Genomic DNA, 18,861 nt, shown 5'->3' on the forward strand with positions numbered 1-18,861 from the left:
ATTTTCTGCTGTCTCACTGTTTGCACACCCCCTCTGAATTCTTAAGATGTTATGTTACTGTCGCACAGATTGAAAACTGTGTTTTAATTTGAATTGAAAGTCAACGAACTGCCAGTCAGTTTGTTGCTACATTGGACTGGCAGCCCTTCAGGCTTGTTCTCACAGTGCTTCCTCTCTGAGCCTCTCGGACCTCCCTCCTTCCTCTACACCCTTTTGCTTGTACTCACACTGCACTGCTGTCACTGTCCTGCTGCCTGTGACCTGCTACCGTAATCTTCCTTCCCGCTTCCTCTCACATACAGGCTTCACTGCACTACCGCACGCTCATCGCCGCGATCACACCGCATACGCCAGAACGTACTGCGACATTGTCAAACCTCCCGGCGCTGCTGTCACCTCGCCGCGGCTGACCTGCGCTGACCTCCCACCTAGGAGCGCCGGCCAGCAGGCTCTCAGTCCGCAACTCCGCCGGCTCGAGCAGCATCAGAGACAGCTGATGGAGTTACAGCAACGCAGGGAGCAACAGAGCAGACCCCTGGAGGAGGCGGAGCAGGAGAGAAAGAGGAGGGAGGAAGAGGAGCAGAAGAGGAAGAAAGAGGAAGCTGAAGAAGAAATAAAAAGAAATGAGCAAGAGAGGAAGGTGCAGGAACAAGCAAAGAAGGAAGAGGAGGAGAAGCAGAGGAGAGACCTGGAGCAGCAACTGCAGCAGCAACAAGAGGAGCTGAAGCAAAGACAGCAAATCATGCAGTGGCAGCAAGAGTTGCAGCAGTCTAATAAAGGTCAGACGGTGGTGCTGTCGCCCTCCTCCGGCCTCTGCACCATCTATGAAGCTCTGGAGAACAGCGACGACGAGGGACTGGAGGACCTCAGACCCTCTAAGGAGAAGCTGAATCAGGAGACGGAGAACAGCTGTGAAAGGGCTCCCACAGCCGTAGACAAACTTCAAGACTCTTCACCGTCTCACAAGAACCTCCCTCCTCACCCAGACTCCCCCGAGACCCTCTCCCAGAACGGAGACATCTCATCACCTTATTCTCCAGAGTCTCCTGAGCGACCACCACCTTTAGACCTCGAGTGGGGAAAAAAAGTGGACATAGTCCAACAGCTGATCAATCAGACCCTGCTGCTGAATGGAGATAGCTGCTCCTCCCTGCTGCTGCTGCCGGGGGGTGCTGGTGGCACTCTGAGCCCCCTGGAGAGTAGCCTGTGGCCCAGCCTTCTGCCTCCCCTCACCCCTCCCTCTGCCACTGTCACCTCGGTTAGTAGTTTTTCTCCAGAAGCCACTGGGAGTTCACCACAAGGAGAGTGGACAGTGGTAGAGCTGGAGACGCATCACTGACACACACACACACACACACACACACACACACACACGTTACACATATGTAGTGTTGCCGCAGGGAATAAATATTGTGAGAAAAATTGCAGTAATAAGCAATTGCAATATTTCTATATACCAATATGTGTTAGAAGCATGGAAGACATGCTTCTTTCTTCTTTATTTTTTACATGGATCCAGCATGCTCATACAAACTGATAGTAGTGTAGCATCAGACTAAGAACTGCGCTTCCACACCATGGAAAGGAATTACACGATAGAAATACTGATTACTGCCCATCCCACCATGTGGAGGAGTAGACCACTGTACACTGGCAGTGCTACAGCTACAGTTTTGAAGAGGAATTTGTAATTGTACTGTATGAGAAAAGCACAACCAATACTTAATGGTGCTACAGGGTAGTCCGCCATTTCTCTACGCACACGTGTTCAATCCAAAAAGATACTTTCTTACCCTCAAGCTGGCGCCGACTACCACCGCAAACACGCAACAGAATTAAAGACTTGCGTGTAGAGGATTCAGACTGTGGCTGCAGTCGAGGTCGAGCAATACTGGTGAAGCATGCTGGCATTGTTGAAGTACTTGTACATTAGTTACTGAGAGTTTATTTCCACTACAGAAAGTATAGTGATATTTCTTCTCCAAGCATTCAAGTGGCTACTGAGTCGTGGTCAGGAATAAAGTTCGGGAAACATTTGTCCTTTTTTTAAATGTAGATGAATATTTAAAAAAAAAACAACTTTTTAAGCAGATTTGACTATCGTTCACAAATTTAACACATTCATTTAATAGAAATGAACCCATTTCTATTTTCTTTAACTCAATTCAAATCATACCATTCCTTGTTCTTCGTGTAGTGCTGCTTTTTTTAATTAGAAAAATACACAGTAAATTAATAGAATATAAACCCGCAGGAAAAGGTTTGGATTCCCACTCTGCATGTGTTTATATCAAAACCCAAAAATGAGCTAAAAGATGAAGACCTGCTCCCGGGGTGCTGGTGTCCCCTGCTGAAGGGTCTCTCAGGTCAGGAAAGCCTTATCCACCAGTAAAGAACCCAGGTGTCTCCACCCAGAAACTGGAGACTAACGCAACTTGACACCATCACTGAAACCCAGCACTTGAGCCACCCTATCCCCCTGCTAACAAGCCTCACACACACACTCCTGGACCACAGTCTCAGAAATCTATTGGGTACTAATCCTTCTGACACCTGCGATGACAAACGGAATCCCATGATGCATCACTGACACTCTGTCAGATCTCTATGTCACGGGGTGACCGCTCACACGACTGTGCCAACGTAAACTGAATGAAGGACGTGGAAGTTTACCTTTGTGTTCCTCACCTGTAGCACCTTTTATTACCAGAACTGGTTTTGAAGCTGTAATACACTGGAGAACTCTCTTGAATTTCAATCCGTGGTGGACGATTGTAGAAGCTTCGCTGTTTCATTTCCTGTTTAAGTCTAATACAGATGAACTTGTTAGTTTCGCGACTCCTGTATATCCGCCGCATTTTTCTGTCTGAGCTGTTTGGAATTTCAGTTTGGTACCAAAGGTTAATATCATCTGCCAGTATTTCCCTTTGAAACACCGGAGCCAGGCAATCATCAGGTTGTAGTTTTGTGCTTTTCTTTTAAAACTAAAAAAAAGAAGTGTCAAAAGCGTAGGTTTGTCTAAAGCGATTAAATGAAATACTGCTGAAGGAAGTTCTTCTGTAGCCCCACGATACCGGACAGACTACTGACGTTTAGGTGATGTTCCAGGCACTGACCAATGTCGCTGGTTAGTGACGTCGGGCCACAGCGACTGCTGCAGGGGTGGAGGGCGCCTGTGTGACTCTAGCAGGTAAATGAGTGCGAGGGAGGCTCAAGTAATTCTGGATATTTACTGTGTTGTATTGTTCACACTGTGATGAGCTGCTTTGCAGAAGCGGCTGTTAATTGTTGACATTTGTGCTGTATGTCTATGTTTGTCTGGGTCTGTGTAGTTGCGCGGTCAGTGCTGGTTAACGCTGTCATGTTGAGCTTCACTCTGTCACAGGTGACTGAAGATGAAGGGATTGTTTTAGGCCAAATCTTCGCTGGAGGGCAGAACACATCTCATGACTTGAAGAGAAACGCATCTTTATCAGTCTGTTGTCTTTGGGTTTTTTTATTCGTGGGCTCAGTTGTTTTTATTGTAATTCTATTTGGTTCTTGTCCTTCCCTACATGTCAATGGATCAGACCGCTAGTTAGATAGTCCTCCTCTGTTCTGTCCTGGCCGACGTGTAGCAGCTGAGAAGCCGTTCATGCTTCATCTCTGGCAGGACTCTGTATTTTTGACAAAGCTGGACTTTTGAAATGTGCTTTTCTCATGTCTGTTGTTTCAAATGACTGCTCACTGTAATGAAGGGAAACTCCTGATATTTTGTACTTAGAGACGTAGAAGTATAGAAAGCCCTTTAACGAAGAGTCCTATATAGATTTGTCTCCTATTCTAATAGAGTGAAGGATGTTGAGTGTGAATGGTAGATGTTGGCATGTGGTTCCAAGGTCAAACTGAACACAGTAGGCTGAACCTGACCCTCAACTCTGTTGTTGCATTATCTCCCAAGTAGGTTTTAATTTATTGAGACGTAACGAAGGCCTGTATGTTCTAATTTAAGTGGCTTGATGAATGAAGTCAGCGGGGCATTTTCACCTGTGGTGCCCCAAATCAGTTGCATGTTTAAAAATGTAAAGCCCCCCCCCCCCTTTTTTTTTCTTTGACTTTCTAAAAGACAAAAATATGTGATTGTGTTTATTTCAATGCAAGTTTCATGTAAATAAAATGTTTTTTTTTTAATAATGCTTCTGAACTTCTTTTACACATTTTTTTTACAATTCGTTTTATTGTAAAGTGATACAAATGTTAAGATCGAAAAACAAACCTTTGCAAACGCTGAGATTTTAAACATCCAAACCACTCAACAGTGCACTGAATAAGAACGAGGAAAAGTGCAGCTCATAAAACTCACACAAAAAATACTCACACGGCTCTAAATGTTAAAGTACTCGACCGTTTGCTGAGACGAACGCTGGTCCCTCCGTGCGCGACGACTTCAGATTTGAGGTTGTTGAATAAAACGTGACGCTGCAAACGTGTAGCTGGGAACTACAGCTGCTGGCTAGAAATACCGCCATTTTACTGTTAATTTACAGTAATTTGAGGTGTTTGGATCAAGAACCAAAAATTCAAATGAACTTTCTTTCTTAAAAATTCTGACTTCTCATCACCTGGACATGTGGAAAATAAAATCTGTAAGAGAGAACTAAAGCATCATTCAGCTAAACTGACCTCAGCTTTCTCTTAATCTTTCTTAAGAACTCAGAAGTCGTATATGCACAGGTTCTGCCGGGTGTGGCGTCGCTCTGTCGTCTGCTATGATGTCAGCAGCTGCTGCAGGTAGTCCGTCGCACGGCAGCTGGACGGCTCCTCGCTGCCCAGAACCAACAGTATTTTATAGCTCGCCTCAGGAACCTCACACAAGACCCTGAGACACAGACGAGCAGACATGAGTCGATGGGAGGGAACGAGTCCTAGATGAGTTCGCAACATTCCCGGCTCTGTTGACTTAAATTTAACCGGTTTATGGTTAAATGCCTGAAAAAAGTCTGGTTCACGTGGTCTTAACACAGCAGTTACTAACAAGCGTCTAAATAAGTTCCAGAGCCTCGGTGATTCTAGGCCGTGAATCCATCTTGTATTTTACCTGGCTAGCAAGGTGTTGGAGAGCTCAACACTTGGAAAAGGAAGTTACTTTTTGTACATGAGGAATTTTTTGTTACACCACAGAAAATTTACTGACCAGTCATCAATGTCCTCTGGGTCTGGATACACCTGCACCCACTGGCCGATGGACCACATCCTCCTCCCACTGTCACCTCGGCAGCACAGGAAGTAACTAAAACCAGTCAGAGGAAAAGATTTTCTAAAAGACAACAGAGGCATCTGCATGTATGTGGATAGAATTGTGATTCTTTATACCATAAATGGTATGAAAGGACAGCGAGTGTAGCTCCGCACACAGACATCAACTAAATAAAGATGGAAGTCAAGGAGGACAGAGGAGGAAGAACTCATCCAGACTGACTATTCTGTTTCAGCAGCTGTGTCTGCCTCTGTTTCCTCCCTCTCTCCACCCTGCCCGGCATCCATCTGCCGCTCGCCCGGGAGTCTGTCCACGTTCCAGCGCATGCGCTTCAACAGGCCGGTGTTGACGCGAGCCAGGTACGGCGTCGGCTGACAGTAACGGAATACAGTCAGCTTCAGCTGGCCGAGCCGTCTCTGGCCGATGCAGAAGTGAGACAAGCTGGGAGTGCAGACGGAAGAGTGAGGAGGGTTATAAAGTGGTGAAGCTGGGTTGATGACAGAGGGTCAGACTGGGAGGAGAGAAATGGAGGAAGTGTAAACAAATGAGTTAGTGTGGCATTCACTTCGTTGAACTTTTGAATTTAATATCAAGTTTCAGAGCAAAGTGACTCCTAAACAGACGGAAGAAGCAAATAGTTTCATGATGCACCCTGAAATACTGAGGAGGTTTTAAATGGCCGATAACAAAATCTGGATCAGATGAATCAAGATTGCTCAGGGAAAAATTTGAGGATCTCTATGGAATATTTATGACAAGTTGCATAAAGGCTGCATGTACTAAATTGCAGGTCAGTGTTCATGTATGGGATAATGACATTTATAGACGGTTGTAACTTTTTTGATCTGTGAAGTTGTCGGTGATAGAAGTATTAAAATATAAACACTTTGATATTTGAGTGATTCCTGTGTGTGTGTGTGTGTGTGTACTTGTTAGGGTCTGTTTCATCCAAACAGAGCAGATTATAGCTGGCGTAGGTCAACACCAGCTGTTCCAAACTATCACACAGCTGCTGAGATAAATTCAATAGTTGCACACGCTAGAAATGCGCGCACACACACACACACACACACACACACACACACACAAACACACGAGGTTAGTGTACAAAGAACACTATTATCCTTCTTGTTCACCAACATTCATACAACCCTGTCTTATCCAGCAGCAGGATCAGAAAGTATCCCTCACCAGTAACATTCACATCGCACTGTATTAGTACTTCTTTATCTGCTGATTTGTCGGGGGGGGGGGGGGGGGTTATGGCCCACTACTCAAGCAAGTACAAAAACAAAAAACAAAACAAACAAACTATGGCACTTGTCTGCGTCTTATTACCTTTGTGTAGAAGTCAAATGGCAGTGGGGTGTGTTGTGGTACGGTTCGTTGAGCAATGGATTCCAGGTGATCAAAGTAAGGCCGACAGGTGAATATGAAACTTGGCACCACCGCAGCCAGAGCTTCTCTCTCATCAAGACCCTGCCTGAACAACAACAAAAACATTTATAATAAAAAAGACGAAGCTGTGATACAAGTACAGAATGTGAGTCCAGAGTCCTACCCATTCACAAGACTACAGTGTAAGTCCTCTACTTTGCTCATGAAGAACTGGAGCTGCAGCTGCATGGACTGGAGGCTCAGCTCCATCCTCTTGACCTCCAGGTAGCTGCAGACCTCAAGACCACAGGTGCAGGAGGCTCCGTCGCCACAGGGCGGCGCCAGAGCGACGCCAGCCAACAGCGCGAGCGGCTCATGCATCTCTGAGGGATCAACACGCCGTCACACACAGAGCCTTCACATTTTTAACATGGCCATACGTACTCTGACATGTTGGTTTACACACGACAAACACAAGTAAAGGAATCCACGTCAAAACCTACCGGTTTACATGAACACGTCATGGAGAAATGACACTTTTTGACCCATATTTTACCTGCGAGTCTGTCCGGAGGACTCCCTGCGTCCTCGCCCTGCCTCTGGCCGTCCACATCCTGCTGCACTTGGCGCACCAACACCGGCTGTCCCGGCGGTGAGTTTGCGGCCAGTAGAGACTCAATATCCGTCATACTAGCTATCGTAGTTACGCTGCTTTTCTTTATAATACCTGTAGAATTAAAAACACCATCGTAAATGGCTTTAACAAACCTGCCGCTAGCTAATCTGAGCTAACGGTTTATACGGCGCGTATTAGCTAAGGTTGCTAGCTCTCGCTATGCTAGCAAAACAAATACTGAGGTGAGGAACACAAACGGGTGGATTGTGTTGATGATTATGACTTAAATGACACTGTTAGATGTCTAATAAGGCTCGAGTCTCTCCACCGGGGCTTCTACAACGTCAACCCCCAGCTAGCTTTGATATCAGTTGTTAGCCGGGAAACCGCCTCACCTCCAAATAAGTACTAACTTCCAACTGCTTGACCACGTGTGTCAAAGGTCCTTGTCTAAAACTTTTTTTTTTCGAAAAAAAGAACAGAAAAACATACGATAACTAAAAACTGGGAAAAACTATTGCTGATTGAAGTACGTGTCAGTAATATTTAGTGTTGATTTATTTATGAGATTTTTAATCTGTGAATTTAATAACTAATAATACTATTAAAGGGATTTATTTTCTTTGATACATCAGTGATTTAACAAAATAGTGAAAATACTGATCATGTATATTGAAAATAATCCCATCCCCTTTTTTCCCAGAATCCAACCTGATGTCTTCAAATGTCTTGTTTTTTGTCTCATATGGGATGGATTGAGAGGACCTGGGCACAATGTTATCATCATAGACCCCACCCGAGTCAAGCTGACGCAGTTGGACCCATGACATCCATCACACACCAGTGGACACAGGTGTTTAAGGGCCTGTCTGGAGGCACTGCGGCTGTGCTGAAGCTTCCTTCAGAAGACGAGTTTCTCTAAATACACCACACAGTCAGCGGTCTCGGTGTCGCGTCATCATCCACGCCTCGCGTACACCCAACAAAGATCGAGAGCAGAGGGGAGGTCGGTCGTCAGGATGACATCATGAAGATGCAATGACAAGTGAGGAGTGTGTGTGTGTGTGTGTGTGTGTGTGTGGTCACTGGGATCATTTCTGCTGTTATATCAGTCACAGCGGGACTTTTCTCACCCAAAGAATTTTTATTTAAGTTTGTGCTGAGAGTAATCAGCCACCAGCAGTTGAACACTCTGTTGCTATAGTAACGCCTAATTCCACCAGACTGACATCTCTACGAATAGTGTGACCAAGCAAATACTCACAGATGCCTGAAAAATATCCAAACTGGAGTATAATAACTCTGTTAGCTTTATAGACGTGTTGTGAGTAGTTTTCATATATATATGTGTGTATGTGGGGGGTGGGGGGGGGGGGGCTGGGAGGGAGCTGAGCCTCTGGACTGCCTGCTGGAAGAATCTGTCCTTGAGCCTCCCCTGTCCTTGAGGGTTTTTGCCCCTAGACTTCTCAGTCTCCTCCCTGATGGAAGCAGGCCGAAGAGGCAGTGGGATGGGTGGGTGGGTTCACCAGCAATCCTGGTGGCTTTGCGGGTGAGGCAGCTGTTGTAGGTGTTCTAGGAGGGGAGTGAGCGAGACACCAGTGATCCTCTCAGCTGCCCTCATGATGTGCTGCAGAGTCTTGCGGCAGGACACGGTGCAGGTGCCGTACCACATGGTGATGCAGCTGGTCGGGATGCTCTCGATGATGGCTCCGTAGAAGGTCAGCATGATGGGGGGTGAGGCTCTTACTCTCCACAGTTTGTGGAGAAAATAGGCGTTGTTGGGCTTTTTTGGCCTGTGATGAGGCTCCAGGACAGGTCATCTGAGATGTGCACGCCCACGAACTTGGTGCTGCTCACCCTCTCCACTGCAGCACCATCGATAGTTAGCGGAGCATGCTGGGTCTGCGCTCTCCTGAAGTCTGTGACAGTGTCCTTTGTCTTCTCCACATTCAGGTGGAGATTGTTGTCCTTGCACCGCATGGCTAGCCTGCTCACCTCACACCTGTAGAATTCTCATCGCCATTGTTGATGAGACCCACCACAGTCATGACGAAGAGGTTGGAGTTGAATGCTGGGATGCAGTTCAGGGTCAGCAGAGTGAAGAGGAGGGGGCTCAGCACACATCCTTGTGTTCAGCATGATGGAACTGGATGTGTAGCTGCCGACCCGAACTACCTGTGGTCCCCCTGGCAGGAAGTCCAGCAGCCAGTTGCACATGGAGATGTTGAGCCCCAGCTTGTCCAGTTTGTGGATGAGCTGCTGGGGGATTATGGTGTTGAATGCTGAGTTGAATGTTTGATGTGTATGCACTAATGTCGTACAAATCCTCTATGAATGTGATATGACATCATACTATCACTGTACTACCATATCTGTCATTAGCCTAGATGCTATTAGGCTGCTACTGTTAATGTCCTACTGGTCTGCCTGCTAATTTTATTAATTTCTGTCACTCTTTCCAGTTTGTTTCCTAACGTTAGCTAGATTAGCTGTTATTCAAAGCTTTGTGCAGCCTTGTTGGTCCACTGACTCGGGCAGACCCCTCTAGAGATCCAGTCTGAGTTCGGATTTTTTATGGAATACCATCACCAGTGAGAATTTGACACAGGACTTAAGAGAAACCATAACAGTTTCTATCCAGTGAGCATTACAGCCTCACAGCCCTACGTTCAATTGGAAATCCTCTTCACGTTTTCTGTGTTCAGGTGTACCTGAACTGCAGTCGCCTCTTTGAAAAGTTTTCTATAGAAAACTTCAGCCTCAGACTAGGAACCAGGTCCAGCATGTGACCTGCTGATCAAAAGATGACCGATGATTAATAAAGCAGTGAAGCAACGTGTGAAAGATCAAAATTACATCACACAACTGTCCCCCCCGCCACCACCCTTAAAACTACAAGTGCTGCTGAGGGTGAAGTCAGAGAAAGTAAGTCCGAGGTCACCAAGATCAAAGTGAGAAGGTTGAGATCAAAGTTATGCAATGTCACACAAGCCATGGCCCCGCCCCTCAAACAGAAAACTAGTATTTATAATTTCACAAAACGTATGGCTTGATATTTGTTTCCATTAATGCTCATTACTGATGTAGTTGCACATTTGTTATGTCTATTTTGGGACTTGGAATCATGCAGAAACCCTAGAGTAATTAGATTTGACAGTTACAGCAATTAGATATATTATTTTGATATGATATTATTCTGGGATCTGTAGCAAACAAACGGAGGTGGATAATTATCTATCACCATGTTTCAAGGCTATTCCGGCCTGGACAGCACCACCGCCGCAGTCATTCATGAATACTCTCTGTGTCAGCTGTGGAGAAAAATCAGCACAATCCAATTAGTGCAATTTAAGAGACGCTCTGAAAATAAACTGGGGCTGAGTGTGTAACAACCGGAGGGATTAGAGACCTGCTGACTCCATGTGACCTTGGTCAAGGCGAGGAGGAGATGTCCTGCAGAAAACTGGCTTGCATGCATGTCTAGGATCACTGTACAGATTTGCGTGTTGTGTTTTTTTGTTTTGTTTACAGGGTTAAATTGACGGTACAAATGACACAAATGTGTCAAACATTTCCTCAGCAAAACAGAAACCAGCATGTGGATTCCATCCAGAGGTCGTCCCTCACTTACAAAGCTTAATTAACACTCAGACAAATGAAGAGTCTCAACCTCCACCCAAACCAGCATCCCACTAAGTTATGCAAATCCATAACTGAAACAATCATGTCAAAGGTCCACACTGAATCCTGGGTGCTTTATATTTGATAAAGATGCAGAATATCATCATTTTTTATCCGTATCGGTCTGATGGTTGACATTTTTAGTATGTGAGCCCAGTTCTGCTCACGTCTCTTCACCTTTGCGAAGAGTTTACTGAAAACCGCTCTGCGTGTAACCGTTTTGTTTGAGGCGGTAGTCAAAATATCAGTAAAAGGAAACTTGTCACAGTTAATCAATAAAACCTTAAATGATCGCTTGTGTGCTCATCTGGTAGCATTGAGGTTGAAGGTATCTGCATCTGGTACCGCTGGAATGGAACACTCGATGGGCCTGTACAGCTTGTCTCGTCTGATCTCTGGGAACAAACAGTACGCGTCTAGTCCTGGATAAGGGTTCAGAGTGACTCATTCTGGCAACTCTTGTGATACTAATTAAAGACGGTGATCAACGGAAACACAAACTAGCTGCCAGTTACTGACGCTAATCAGCTTCACCCCGTGTACGTCTCAGCTCTGGTTGTCTGGGTTCTTTGGTCAACAAAAACAGTTTGGCCCGTTGCAAATATGAGGTGTTTTCTTTTTAATATTTATTCATCTGTTATTACTTTCTTACCCAAACAAAAGCGCTGGCAGCAGAGAGAGAACATATATTTGAACTTATATTGAATTTTGAAGAATATGAGACGCTTTTGCAGTATTCAGCACTGAGGCTGACAGAAGGTGAGACTGGCCCTCCGCACCGACTCCTGGACTCCAGCCAGTGACATCGTTTATGCCCTTGACTAATTGTGTGTTTGCCAACCGCCTCTGCAAGCCTCTATATCTAATAAACAACTCCCTTCAGTTAGCGAGGGATGCAGCAGGGTGATCTAATGGCATTAAAGCAGACCATGCTAAGCTGAAATGGATCACCGCCTAGTCCTCTATGGGTACGGGTTAACTATTTTTAATCCTGTTGACGTGGTAAGAGAGCAGGGGAGTAGATTAGAACCCAGGGAGGTTATAAATGGGCGCAGAGGAGGAGATCAGGGCAGGAGTCAGACACAACCTACCAGGCCTGCAACCTGTCGGACTGAACAGAGATCCAGACACCACCTGCTGAGGCTGCCGGGGACTCAACCCTCCTAAGAGGATTCCACCTCCAGCTCCCTGACACTCATCCACAACCATGGAACCCATTGCCCAGGTGGTGACCACCAACGGTACCTTCAGCCAGGAGACTTTCCCCAGGAAAGCCTTGAGAGTGACTCCCAGAGGGGCCTCATCTCAGTTTGTGGGGAGCTCGATTATTATCCTGTCCTCATTTGCCGTGTCCACTTTGGCCATGAACTGTGGGAAAAAGATCCAGGAGTCAAGACACAAGCCTGACGGGAACTAGCAACCATAGACGCGTGGATGTGCCGGTTCTTTGTTGACCTCCGCTCAGAGGGGCGAAGTCTTGACTTCCCATTGCTTGGAGGGACTTGTTTAATCATACGTGACCAGTGAGGCGGAGGAGGATGGACTTCTCCTGGGCCATCAACAGAGGCACGGAGATGGCAGCGATTCCTGAAAAGACGACGAGAGGACACGGCGCATCTCAGCGGACGTACCCAGAGTGGTCCGGCGTGTTGACCGCTGAGCAGCACGCAGTAATATCATCATTCCTCCTTTTCACTTTCATTTGTCAAAACATAGGAAACATGACACTAAAGATGTTTTAAGATCTTTTTGGAAGTTTTACCTCAAAGATTGTGTACTAGTGGTCCACGGACAGTGACTCATTTTCTTGTCAAAGACAAATTATAAAGAAAGTTCAAATTTGAATGGAAATCTTAAAAAGAAAAGCAGGAATTGTGTTTCCTTACAGGCTGCTATCAACCCTGAACATGTTTTACTGTGTCAAATGTGTCTTAACACTGGGTCTTAAAACAGTGTAGTTTCTGGTGATTAGACCTCTGACATCATTCGTTCACTGTCATGCTCTTTTTTTTAATATTGATTTACGGCACACTGTATAATGGCAACATTCTTCTTTTTTAACCAAGTTTATGAGTTTGGATTCATTGTGAAAACTCATCTAAAGATACACAGTTGTTTCCCCCTCAAGACTTGGAAACCATGATATCCAATATTGGAGCTTAAACAATGTGATGTACATGACAAGATGGATTTATTTATTTTTTAAATCAGCCTGCAGTTGCAGTAATCCTGTGCTGAATATCAGCAGCCATCACTACGTGTTGTGTTGTGTTGTGTCAGAGCAGTAATTAACAGAAAACTTTCAAAGTCCTGCTGTATGTTATCATGCTGCCACTAGAGGGCAGTATTGGAATTAAAGAGTCCCACGGTGTCGTCTTGCTTCTTCTTCAACAATTGCAGTGGAGATTTAGGAACAAAAGCTCTTAAGAAGGCAAATTATGATGTTTTGTTTTGTAAGTATTTTTATGTAATAAAAACTGGTATAACCAAGACAAATAAATCCTTTTGAGTTTGCACTGGTGATACAACGATCACTGAAGTCCGACCACGTCTCTCAACGTGCCTTTCTGGTGTCCACCTTGTGTGTGTGTGTCGGTGGTTTTTATCTTCAGAGTGTGTCCAGGCTCTTCAGCTTCCGCTCAGTGAAGAAACGGTGTGTCGGTGTTTGCTCACTGCCTCCAGTGGACCCGCCAAAGTAGGACAACATGGACCTGTTGTTCTGACGCTGCGCTGCCTTTTCTCCATCATCCTCATCATCATCATCCCTGAGGACAGATGTAACAAAACAAGTCATTTTTCACACTGCAGTAGGAAATGATCTCCTGAGGTCAAACAATTTGTACGGACATTATGTGTGACCTGAAAATCAAAGAGGTTGTGGATTTCATGCTAGCATATGAAAGTGTTCTTGTCTGAACACACACACCAAAAGCATGTTCGAGAGAATTTTGTCTTCTTTTTGTCATGTGATGACTTAGGGAAAACACTAAACTATGGTAATGCCTTCAGACTTCCTTGTCTGCCAAATTAGAGCAGACTTTTTTTTTCTTCTTTTTTTTCCCAGCAACAACAGGAGGAAACGTTCCATCATGTTTAATGTTTGTTCCCCACTGCATCATTTAACGCTCTCAGTCAACGTTTGCTTTTATACGTCCAATGAACTGGAGGTTGGTCTGACTTCTCGGGCTCTTTACCAGTGAACAGGCACAGCCTTGCTGTCGATCAAGTTCTGGGCCGTGCTCCAGCTGAAGCGTACGAACTGAGGGTAACCAAACACAGGGTCCAGGTACTTCAACAGCCAGGCTTTGGTCTTGGGGTCTGGAAACACAAGAAAACCTCGGTTCATCTACAATGCATCACTAATTAGCTAACAGATACAAAAGACCACCCCCCCCCCCCCCAACACCGCCATTCTGACTGAAATACAAAAGCTGCCAGCAGCAGGCGGTGGTCTGAGCGCTGGAGCAAACCAGACAATGCAAAAGGCTTGTGATCTAAACTTCCCCACTCAAGCAGGGTTTGGCCCAGAGTGCTCAACTGAAGCAGTGGAACGGTGGAGTGTTGTGAATCTGCAGATCTGAACACCTGGCGGTTGTATACCCCCACTAACCAGCACAGGTGCAGTGGACATCCAAGTTTGTCAGACTCAGATGCAATCCTGTTTGAAGTCCAGATATTAATGGGCTTAATACAAAACATGCCTTTTTTTGGGGGCTAAATGCAAAATGTTCCATTATTAAGACGTCGTCCTTGAATAATGGCAAGAAAAAGTATTTTTATGTAACATTTTGTCACGATGAAGTGGACCTTCAGGAAGACAACTGTGTGCAAACTTGTCATTGAAAGTAAGTCTATTCTAAAAACCTTTGACCTTTTCCCCCAAATTTTCCCTCAATGAAGTCAGGCGGTGCTACACAGCATTCCTTATGAGATGAGAACAGCCAGAAAACATGCAGTCCCCAAAAAAAGCAGTTCTACCAACAGCCACTGAAATATTAACACGTTTTAATAAGTCTTTCTCAAGAGCTTTTCTTATGATGGAGAGTTCTGTAGCCGACAAGAGGAGGTGAAGGAGCCGGTGTTACCGTTTGGGTATCCTGAGCCGTAGTCTGCGTCCACCTCTCCCAGGTCCTCAGCAAAGTTCCAGCCTTTAACGACACGATCCCTGGCCACCTGACCACCGGCGCGTGACACGAGAGAAGTCACCGACTGGACGTGGTCATAGCTGCAGTTTGCTACTAGCGGCGACGTTAAGTCCATTGAAATAAATAGACCAGTGAGGTTGCAGAAAACTCACATGGCAACTGAGACAATTAATCAGGGTTCTGGATTATGCAACCTCTCAGATCATCAAAGACGCTCAATACAGACCCTCTCTTTATTATGATTGATGGATTTCTTGATGGTGGTGTCTGCTTTGGTTTTGGGTACACTGACTTTGATTTAGTCCACTGAGCCAAATGCAACTTAGTTTTAATCACTTTTTTTTCCAGTTTTAGTTGTATTTTACACAACAAAATCTCTGGAAATTGTAGTCCCCTTTTTTCATTCTGAGTTTGTCTTGTGTATATAAAAAAAACCCAAGTGGGTGAACATTTTTTACTCTAGTTTTCGCCGTCAAAATATTAAACCTTAAATTTTAAATACATTTTGTTGACAATAATATAAAATGTCAGCTTGGCCCGTGAGTTACAGAGACTCATCATCAATTCCTCTATTCAATATTTTTTCTAGTAATTGTATGGTGAGAAGGTTTTTCCAGGCGTGAGAAAAGCCCGCGTCTCACAGAACAACTACAAATATTAATGCTGACATGTTCTCACAGCTCCCTTCATTCATCTAACAGTGGAGTGTGAAACCGATCAAACACTTGCTTTTCTTTTCCCACCCCTCAAAAGATTTTCTCTCAGATAAGACGGAGAAATAAAGGTGCTTCGATGCACTCCACAACCTCCGGAACAAATTCCAGATGGAACAGATAGGATGAATAAAAAAAGAAAACCAACAGGAATGCCAGGTGATATAAGGTCAAACTATATGAAAGGCGTGGTGACTGTGGCTGACCTTCGCACAGATACTGGCTGCACTGACGATGGGGAAGAGGGAATCAGCCTTCGGCCTCACCGTCACCTCAATCCCTGGGAACCGCTTAGAGAGCTTCTCCTCATACTTCTCTGCTGGGCCGACTGTGTCCACGAACACCTGTAGAACGCCAGAGAAACGGCGGAAAACAAGATGAGGAAAAAAAAATTGCATCAGTTTATCAGATTAATTCATTCAGTTCGATTGCTGCAATCAACCGCTTTGTTTTCAAAGACTCTGCCAGGTTCAAACAAACTACATCAAAGCTTAATTTCTGCATGCAACCTCAACATTCATACCTCTTTGAGCTGCACGCCGCTGTCCAACGCAAACTGAACTAAACCGATGGCTGTATCATGTGAAAGGGTGTTCAAGTTGCATTTTGTCCTGGCAAAAAAGACTTTCAGTAAGAGCATCCATGTATGTTAAAATGTTGGCAGTGTGAATGATGCTGTCATAGACCAAATACCTCTGTAACATGCTGGTGGAGATGGTGTTGGGGGAGAGAACCTGCAGAGCCCAACCAACATAACTTTTGGAATCATCCAGTTTCTGGAATAGATTCTCTCTTTCTGCCTCTGTTAGAGTTTTGGAATCTATTTAAGACACAAAACATTGAGTGACTGCAAAGGGATCATATTCACCAATATGTTACTAATGAAAAAACAAACGTTTAAAAGGTGTCATGAATGGTTCTATTTTAAGAGGAATAAAATATTCATATTGTTGAGATGTAGAAGACTTAAATTAGTTTAATTATTACATAAATCAGGAAAAAATGGAACGTAAGTTCCCCCACAACACGATCTGTTGTCCAGGTGGGTTACCTGCTACTTTCAAGTCCTTAAGTTCCTCCTTTCTGGAAACAGGACAGAAACATATTCCGTATACCATGGGCCCTGGATCACAAACAAAACACCACTGATACATGTGTGCAACTTGCTTCAGTTAATGCTGCCTAATACAATAGCGGTTCCAAAAAATACAACTAGGGATGTCATAACCTTCAGTTTTTGCTTAAACTGCATTAGAGATGTATGGACTCAACCATATTGGAGCAAACAGCACGATTCTGAGGTGATGCTAATATTTTGTTATTCTAATGTGTACAAATAAATGATATGAGTTCATGGAGCTTAAGAGCAATGCAAACAACCCCAAAAATGGCTTCAACACTGAGGCAAAACCTGAAGCGTTTCGCAAAACTTTAATAAGAGCTTTAGTTTTATCTTGTAGCATCACGACAGCAACATACACAGGAGCAACTAGTTCAAGTGGTTGGCTATTTTTTTATTTCAATGATCAGTTTGAAAGAATAATGTCCCGGTGCATACCCAGTACCGGCCCCCTCCCCGCTTCGTCGATCCCCAGACAGCAGTCCACAGTCTTGCAGACTTCAGGGATCTGAGAGGCCAGCCGGCAGCTGAGGGAGTTGTCCGCATTAAAGTCGCTTAGATCCATGACTGCTGCATAACGGGACAACCGACAAGAAACATGTAAGAGCCTCAAAGTATTTCAGTCAAAACGTAACGTCAGAGCCCTGAGAGTTCATGTTTACTGCTCGTCACACTCGCTCTTGCTAACTAACTCGACTTAAAGCGTTCGAGGGCAGGTGGCTCGCGAACGTTAGCACTTATTTTGTATAAATATTAGACAAAACATTGGTTCAGTCCACATGTTGGCATTTCCTTTTTAAATGATAAGTTAAGGCTTCTCCTACATAATGTTAAATTAGGCTTATATCCTGATTAATTCAACTCTCACCCGATGAAACGATGAAAAGTCTCAATTTATGTTCGTTTCTGCTGCGGATTTGGCGCCGCCGGATTGACGTCACTTTCGTCTTCTCCTTCTTCTTCTTCTCTAGATTTAAGTGCACTACCGCCATCAGTTGGTCTGGAGGCTGGCCTGCAGCCAACATGGATCCTGTGAGTTCTACTTCATAAAAAAAATCAAAGTCATGAGTCTGGTCTGGGAATTCTCTCGTGCTGAGGAAATTTATCAGTAAGAAATATCACAATACTCAAGTTAAAGCCTCACATTCAAAATTCAAATTCAGGCTGCAAGTTTTATCAGAAATGTAAATATAATTGAATGGCTCATTGTGCAAAAAGGGACACTTTCAAAGTGTTAATATTGTTGATCTTTTGTAATACAATTGTTATCTTTAATGTTATTGTAATGTGTGAACAGTACATTAATTGTGTAATATTCTGTAGACAGTTGGACAACCTATTATTTTAAACGAAAAGATGAACCTATATTTTTTAAGTTGGCTGTCCCAACAGCTGGAATTACGATTATGTTTTGATGGGCATTTAATCTTATTCTATTCATTTATTTATGGTTTCAGTTTAATTATTGAGAATGATTGCTTTAAAAATGTACGTGTTCAATTTTTATTTGTCATTCAAATATCAGTTGGCTCCGCGTAGATGGAGAGCCACTCATAATGCTGACATTTTATAAAAATATTAAGTCTCATAATGTTTGCTACAATTGCCTTTTTAAATCCTCAATTGCCCATAGCCTGCAGTAATGATTTTACCTGCAGTCATTATTTTCATTCGTATCTTATACCTTCCCTTCTTTTTTTCATGCTCGGTTTAAAGCAGTTTAACACACGCGCGCGCGCACACACACACACACACACACACACACACACACACACACACACACACACACACACTCTGACCTTTACTTATAGGTTTGTGTCTCACCTGTTGAACCACACCAGAGTGACGCTATATTTTGGTGAACCCTGTGTTCTTTAGAAAGTAAAAGAACTGTAGTCAGGTTTGGGCTTTGTGAGGGACTCTCTTTAAAAACTCAGCCTCCAGGTTCTTGCCACCGTGCCTTTATGAGGAAC

General features: G+C 44.3%; 3 protein-coding genes and 1 long non-coding RNA gene across 6 annotated transcripts in view; 2 read left to right on the forward strand and 2 right to left on the reverse strand.

Annotated features, from left to right (window-relative positions):
• prr36a (proline rich 36a) overlaps nt 1-4,192 on the forward strand; it is a 29,712-nt gene extending 25,520 nt beyond the window's left edge. The window contains exon 6 of the mRNA XM_086211313.1: nt 303-4,192. Within this exon, the coding sequence (XP_086067439.1) occupies nt 303-1,339 (1,037 nt within the window). The 3' untranslated portion in view covers nt 1,340-4,192. The remainder of the gene's footprint in view (nt 1-302) is intronic.
• On the reverse strand, nt 4,171-7,653 carry c8h19orf67 (chromosome 8 C19orf67 homolog). 2 transcript variants are annotated; one of them, XM_086211316.1, is made up of 8 exons: nt 7,625-7,653; nt 7,170-7,340; nt 6,798-6,996; nt 6,575-6,719; nt 6,166-6,275; nt 5,459-5,677; nt 5,174-5,269; nt 4,179-4,858 (listed from the first exon to the last, which is right to left on the reverse strand). In XM_086211316.1, the coding sequence occupies exons 2-8, from the start codon at nt 7,300-7,302 to the stop codon at nt 4,747-4,749; spliced, it is 1,014 nt and encodes a 337-aa protein (XP_086067442.1). In that variant the 5' UTR covers nt 7,303-7,340; nt 7,625-7,653; the 3' UTR covers nt 4,179-4,746. The 2 variants fall into 2 exon arrangements, with proteins under 2 accessions (XP_086067443.1, XP_086067442.1); XM_086211317.1 differs by lacking the exons at nt 6,166-6,275; nt 7,625-7,653 and having other exon boundaries at nt 4,171-4,858; nt 6,575-6,715; nt 7,170-7,617.
• LOC147257402 (uncharacterized) lies at nt 6,938-13,282 on the forward strand. The gene is made up of 3 exons (XR_015117593.1): nt 6,938-7,265; nt 7,933-8,274; nt 9,183-13,282. It is a non-coding gene; the product is annotated as an uncharacterized LOC147257402 (long non-coding RNA).
• Nucleotides 13,068-17,903, reverse strand: rnaseh2a (ribonuclease H2, subunit A). Of its 2 annotated transcripts, none has more exons than XM_086211315.1 (9): nt 17,757-17,840; nt 17,327-17,455; nt 16,820-16,891; nt 16,462-16,588; nt 16,292-16,379; nt 15,975-16,112; nt 14,996-15,083; nt 14,105-14,228; nt 13,068-13,675 (listed from the first exon to the last, which is right to left on the reverse strand). In XM_086211315.1, exons 2-9 carry the CDS (start codon nt 17,451-17,453, stop codon nt 13,519-13,521), a joined length of 921 nt encoding a protein of 306 aa, XP_086067441.1. In that variant the 5' UTR covers nt 17,454-17,455; nt 17,757-17,840; the 3' UTR covers nt 13,068-13,518. The 2 variants fall into 2 exon arrangements, with proteins under 2 accessions (XP_086067441.1, XP_086067440.1); XM_086211314.1 differs by having other exon boundaries at nt 13,070-13,675; nt 17,327-17,458; nt 17,757-17,903.
• Nucleotides 17,904-18,861: the final 958 nt, after the last annotated feature.

Source organism: Aulostomus chinensis, chromosome 8 (genome assembly GCF_037954235.1).
Source record: "Aulostomus chinensis isolate RoL2024-O1b breed Wild chromosome 8, RoL_Achi_v1.0, whole genome shotgun sequence".
Taxonomy (NCBI): domain Eukaryota; kingdom Metazoa; phylum Chordata; class Actinopteri; order Syngnathiformes; family Aulostomidae; genus Aulostomus; species Aulostomus chinensis.